Source organism: Branchiostoma floridae, chromosome 19 (assembly GCF_000003815.2).
Source record: "Branchiostoma floridae strain S238N-H82 chromosome 19, Bfl_VNyyK, whole genome shotgun sequence".
NCBI classification, from domain to species: Eukaryota; Metazoa; Chordata; class Leptocardii; order Amphioxiformes; family Branchiostomatidae; genus Branchiostoma; species Branchiostoma floridae.
In genome coordinates, this window is record NC_049997.1 from 12,935,234 (window position 1) to 12,942,185 (window position 6,952).

General features: G+C 39.5%; 1 protein-coding gene across 1 annotated transcript in view; it reads right to left on the reverse strand.

The window, feature by feature from the left end:
• Positions 1-6,383: 6,383 nt before the first annotated feature.
• LOC118406500 (kelch-like protein 2) overlaps positions 6,384-6,952 on the reverse strand; it is a 1,190-nt gene continuing 621 nt past the window's right edge. The window contains exon 2 of the mRNA XM_035806560.1: positions 6,384-6,799. Within this exon, the coding sequence (XP_035662453.1) occupies positions 6,384-6,799 (416 nt within the window). The remainder of the gene's footprint in view (positions 6,800-6,952) is intronic.

Genomic DNA, 6,952 nt, shown 5'->3' on the forward strand with positions numbered 1-6,952 from the left:
CATGACGTCAAATGACGTCATAAAATGACGTCATGCACATCTAAGATACCATTTGGGCTCCGCCATATTGTATCCACTTGCTTGAATTTTCAAAAATGCTTTTATTGCAACAAATAATCACAAAAGGCAATGTAAATAGGCTAATTACATTCACTTAGATGGTTCTTCATGGAAAAATACCAGGTAGTTACAAATTCTAATGGATAATAAGCTAGTTACTGTTGATCTGGCCATACCGTCCGCCATCTTGGATTTTGGGCTGATGACGTCATCAAATTAGCATAATTTATGCATATGTAATTAAGAAGGATATTCTAAATAACATAAGATTTTATTTATGTAATAGAATAGCAGTAATATTGTAAATAAGCGTGAAAAATACATCGTTAGAACCGAAATTAGCGATTTTTGGCAAAACTGGCTGGCATGGCAACACAAAAAATGATAAATTTGTCAAACTTCGTGAAATTGTTGCCAACAATATTTAAGGAAAACTCATCAAATTTGGTGGCTCTAGCGTTAGCCGTTCTGGCGTTATAGGACATCAAAATTGGCGCAGACCTCAAAAGCCCCCCCCCCGGTCTGAATAGGGTTAAATCTGACTTTTATATAGGGACTATGAGATATCAACCGGGAGCGCTGGTGCACTAGGGGGTTGGGGTTGGGGTGCATTGAAAAATTCAAAAATCGCCATAAAAAATTTCAGAGTCCTCTTTGCACCTCTCTGGATAAATGCAATGCACACAGAGCGGTAAATATCGTACAATCCCTTATAGCTTACCATGCTCTTGGGCGTGGACAACCAGACGGTTTAACATCCATGTTGTTACAATAATGACCAGAGCTCTTTCAAACACCAGAGCATGACTGAATGATGGTTAAGGAGATTCTCTGTCTCCCTGCAAAGCCCCGATGTAGCATAGCAAGTCAGTTCGGCTTTCATGCGTCACTAGACTAATTTATTTAGTATTTGTCTCACATTCCAATCTGTTTACCAGCAGGTGGGTACTCGTATATCGGGTATATTTCTATATCTGATTTCAGCTAATGGTGTTGATAGGAGCTTTTGAACGAATTCAACATATTCTGTCATTCTGCTTGCAGCCCTCTGTTGACTCCATCTTTGACTGCACCGGTTGTTATCAATGCATCATCAGACTTGGTACTATAACATTTGTTCCCATCGGTTTAGATCTTTCAAACGTCTGACCATTTCCAAAATTATATCCATTTGCTTGAGTAGCTTTTTTGCGTATCGTAATACCTGGATGTCTAGTCTTCATCGACGCACATTACATATAGCTTTTCCAGTATGACCTGTATGTCCTTCATGGCAGACATAAGACAGGACCTTTAGGGCTACTTTAGCGAACATTTCGCTATGGTTTCTCATTGTTATGTCAACAATTTAAATGCATTTCTTGATAATGGACTTAATACTAGCGTACATTCAAACGCTCATTTTTGGGCACAGCCTTCTTGTTTGTAGTTTTCGAAAAGCAGACTGTGTGGCGATACAGCTGTAACTGATAGTGGATATTTTAACACCCTATAAGTACACATTTTGTCGATTTTGGATAATATTAGATACTCAGTCGTCATTGGTGGGTTATTTCTGTATGTATTTATTTTGGTGAAGCTAAAATCTTTGAATTCGTTAAGTTAAGCCGTTAAAATACCACTTTCTTACGCCGAAGACCCGCCTGGTGTTACGTGGGCCAGTGCACGTAGCAGTCGTGTATGATTACTTGAAATCATACACACACACACACACACACACACAGAGAGAGAGAGAGAGAGACTCCTGTGCGCGTCTTCACAAACCAGCATACGATCACTGTCCTGTTCAAGCAACACTATCGCTATTGTTTTTTTGAATATCAAAAAAGGGGGAAGAGAAATGAAAAATGTGAGAGGGCCATCCACAATATTCTTTAGACGGGAAGAGGGCTATCAAAAATTGAACCTGGGAAGGGCCTTAACAATTTTTATCTGACCTTCTTGTACCAGCCCTCCTTCGGTAAATATCGTACAGTACAAAAACTTACCATGCTCTTGGGCGTGGCCAACCAGACGGTGTAACATCCATGTTGTTACAAGAATGCCTTTCAAACACCAGAGCATGACTGGAGGATGGTTTAGGAGATCTACCCGCATCGCCCCGATGTAGCGAGTGTCTTTTGCAGTCAGATCGATTTTCATGCGTCACTAGACTAAATAATTTAGTATTTGTCTCACATTCCAATCTGTTTACCAGCAGGTGAGCACTTGTATATTGAGTAAACTTGCATATCGGGTATCCACTTGTTAGTGTTGATAGGATTTGTGTCTGTCGAATAATTCAATATACATGTTTTGGGAGAGGGGGCGTGCAGCACTGTCCTGGCATCATCGTACACCGTAAAATTAGAACAATGCAAAAAGGAGATTTTCATACCATTTCTTTATCTAGTAACTTATCAGTGTTGATTGGATTTCTTTCTAAGAATTCAATATATATATATATATATATATATATTTGGGAGAGGGGGCGTGCAGCACTGTCCTGGCACCATTGTACACCGTAAATTTATAACAATGCAAAAAGGAGATTTTCATATCATTTCTTTATCTAGTAACTTATTAGTGTTGATTGGATTTCTGTCCGTCTAAGAATTCAATATATATATATTGGAGAGGGGGCGTGCAGCACTGTCCTGGCACCATCGTACACCGTAAAATTAGAACAATGCAAAAAGGAATTTCATACCATTTCTTAATCTAGTAACTTATTAGTGTTGAAGGGATTTCTGTCTGTCGAAGAGTTCAACATATATATTCTTGGGAGAGGTGGCGTGCAGCACTGTCCTGGCACCATAGTACACCGTAAAATTAGAGAAATACAAAAAGGGGATTTTCATACCATTTTTTTTATCTAGTAACTTATTAGTGTTGATGGGATTTCTGTCTGTCGAAGAATTCCAAATATGTATTTTTGGGAGAGGGGGCGTGCAGCACTGTCCTGGCATCATGGTACACCGTAATATTAGATCAATGCAAAAGGGGGTTTTCATACCATTTCTTTATCTAGTAACATAGCAACATCATTGCATCATACAGACATGTTCCAAAACTATGATCTTCCAAGGGAAACATGCCCACATATGGCTGATCACTACTGATAACCTATAACGTTGCATAGATCATTCAAGTCAATATTTTGTTTGCGAGAATATTTTCAAATTTAGGGCCGAATTCTCACATAGTGTACTTTTAGTGCAACGGAGTGGGCATAAATTTGCAAATTTGGCTGAACGTTAAAAAATTGTCGTGCGACATAAAAACATGTCAGAGATAAAGAACATTTCAGAGATAAAGAACGAATTTCTTTACTTTTTGTGTATTTTGTCGTCTTCTAAGTCATATTATCACTATAACGTATTGCGCAATATCTAAATTAGAGAAAAATCGGAGAAAATAACAAGACAGTGACGCAGTGAACGAACCCGCAGTGACGCAAGCTTGACGCAGGTGCACCTTAAGATAAACAGAACCATGTGAAATATATTCCTTTACTTGCTGAGTGTGTGCATATGATAAAACGCAATAGTATAGTTGCATTAAATTTTACAGCACACCAGCTTTTATGTCAATATCTACAACCATCAAGTAAACTTGGTAATAAGATAATGATAACGTGTATATTTTTGTTTCTATTACTTTCCTGTATATGTCTGTTAGCCTACCGCAGATAAATTTCATGGATGACATTGACGCGCTCATTAGTTTTTGCCTGATTTTAGAAATTAGAAAAAAAATCAAGATTTTTCTTTTTCTTCGGGGATGGTCAACGTGTGGAGAAAATACCAAAATGGGCAAACATGTTTGTGTTGTAGCCTAATGAGTGTACTTGTAGAAGAGACACTATCGCGGTAGCCATGGATATAGTTGTAAAAGTGAAACTTGTAGGATAGCTGTAAAAGAATCCCCAATATGGTAGCCATGAGCGTAGTTGCCAACTTGGTAAGTTATGCCTGTATACCACACTAGTGTCACTTTTACTACACTAGTGCACTCCCTGCATACAGAAATGAATGCCTCCGTTCGCTGTGATATCATGCTTTGTCACGGCAATTCTTGTTACAACATTTATTACCTCCATGAAATGTCATGGAGGTTATATTTTACCCCGCGTTTGTCTGTCTGTGTGTGTGTGTGTGTAAACAGGATAACTCAAGAACGGCTTAGTGGACTGATTTCATACTTAGTGTGTTGGTAGTGTGTGATGAAAGCTGAAAATGATTAGATTTTGGGCCCCCTAGCGGCTCCCCTTGGTACTGCAGCGCATCTTCCGGTTTTGCTATCTCGGTGTTCTGAACATGCTATGGTCACGATTTTTAGGTGTTAGATGGCTCTTGTGCTCAGGAATAAGTGACATAAGTTTGGGCCCCCTAGCATCTAGTTTTGGGATAGCATGGGAATTTTTGTCAAAATCTTCGAAGAGGATAACTCAAGAAGGGAACTACGGTTTTTCATGATTTTTGGTATGTAGGTACCTTAGACAATGTTGTACAAGATGAGATACAAATTATGCTAAATAGGACCACATTTGCATAATTAATGACAATATTCTATCATAGGAGTTTTTTTAATGTATCTCTTGTTCCAGATGTGCTATGGTCTTGACATTTTGATGGTAAATAGCTTTCGGTGTCATTGGGCAAGTTTCAGCCCCCTAATGTTTAATTTTGGAACTGCTGGGGCGTTTTTGTCAAGATATTCCAAAGAGGATAACTGCAGAAAGGATTGACGGATTGGCATCATATTAGGCATGCGGGTACCTTAGGCAAAGATGTTCATAATGATGTACATGTTATGCAAACGAGAGCTTAATTTGCATAACTAATGAGGAAATTGTATAATTCAATTGTTTTCAATAACTGGACTTCAATAAATGTAACACATGTTAATTATGATAGGTGGAATATAAGCAGATACCAAATATGGTAATGAGGAACTTATTTGCATGATTTATGTGAAAATTTAAAACCGCTTTATGATTAATGATGGGAATTTTCTAATTGTGACATGTGTACGTTAGTCAATGATGAACAACACCATACATAAATTATGTTATTGAGTTAGTCAATTGCATGAAATTTACGAAAGCTCTAAAATTTGAGCCATTTTCCCCAATATTTGTTCAGGAAATAATGGCTTGAGGTTATTGCAAGCACATGAAGATTTTGAGCGATGAAGAGGTGCTCTATATCAAGTGTGAACATGTCTGAGGTATAATTCACGGCAAAATCACCTTAAGTACTGTGATCACCATTTTTAGATGTTCACCATGCTTTTATGTTCACACTTTTGCGAGGAAACTAAAAACACGGAAAACCACCGCGAACATTTTCCCCGTATAGTATGCGATTATAATGTATGGCGCTACCGCGAACTCAGAACCACCGAGGACACTCCATTGTACCTCTACCACGAAATTAAATCCACGCGAACTTACAGTATTTACATTATTTCAAGACGTTTAAAACACTAAAATGAAATGGAACCAGATTAATGTTTTGAGATGGTCACAGCGTGATGTCCCTGTAGTGGAACTGGCAGATCTTCCAAAACACTAATGGTTATAATATCACTGCACACATCATAACACTGGACAGTAGCATGAGGTGTACTGAAAACAACATCATCAGCATCACAGCAACGACCGGTGATGTAGATCTCAGACCCACATACAGTGGCACTGCTGTGATCCCATGGGACCTGTCTAGGTGCCATCTTCTCATGATGATCTCCCTGGGGGTTGTAACACAGAACGCAGTCTAGCTGTCCAGGCCACCCACCAAATAGATCTTGTTGTTCACCGTGCAAGCTTTGACCGCTATTACTGTCTTTGGCAATGGTGTTGCAAACGTCCACTCGTTTTGGAAGGGGTTGTAGCGCTGAATTACATTTGTCGTTTTGTCAGTACCAGTACTCCCACCAAATGCGTAGATGTTTCCACCACAGGTCGATATACGAAAATTGCTGACAGCAAATTTCAGTGGGGTTGCCTCTTTTCCAGCTGTAAGTTGCCATGTTTTCACACCTCAACCGAAGATAGTAAAGTACTCTCAGTCTCGCCACTAACAACATACACTTCTCCGTTAAGAAGAGCCATTCCATGCCAGCATCTTCCTGTATTTAGAGCCTCTAACTTGGTCCAGTAATGCTGCGAAGACTCCATACTTCAGTCAGGGATTCGTCACCCCCTGTAACAATTACATCATTGTCAACAACACATGCCGCGCATCCCTCAGTGTGGTGAGGGATTTGGGCAGTAGAGTGTTCTCTAAGCAGTTACAGTGGAGGTCTAGCCTGTACATGTTAGAATTTACTCGTCTTCTCTATCCACATCCTGTCGCGCCTCCTAGAAGCAATATTTTTTCTTGAAGGATTCTGCGAGGTCTCCGATGCGTGGATGTATCTTTTATCAGTTCCATGATTCCAGGAACTCCTAACAACACCTCAGTGTCTATGATGTTCTTGAGATAGTCTTGGTCGACACGTGAGAAACAAACACAATCTAGCAGCTCCTTAAGATGCTTCTGTCGTTCCTCAAGATTATGCCGTGCCCAACGCATAATCGACTCCAAGACTTGTTCCTCTTTTTTCACATGGAGGCCATCATCTGAGATGTACATCTTCAATAAATCTAAAGGTAGCTGAAGGAACTCCTCAGTTGTGCTGGTTTCCTCAAAATCTTTTAGAGCACAGCGTGTTGCCTCTGCTGATAAACGTTTACACGGCACTTTGTCTGCAACTGCCCATGTTCCAAAACATGTGTCGGAGCTCAAGTTGTCCGGAAGAAATCACTTACAAGCTTACGTTTATGAAGGTTAGACATCCAGGTAAGCAATATTCAAATACAATTCAATCTCTACAACTGGATAAAAAACGGATATTGACTTCCGGA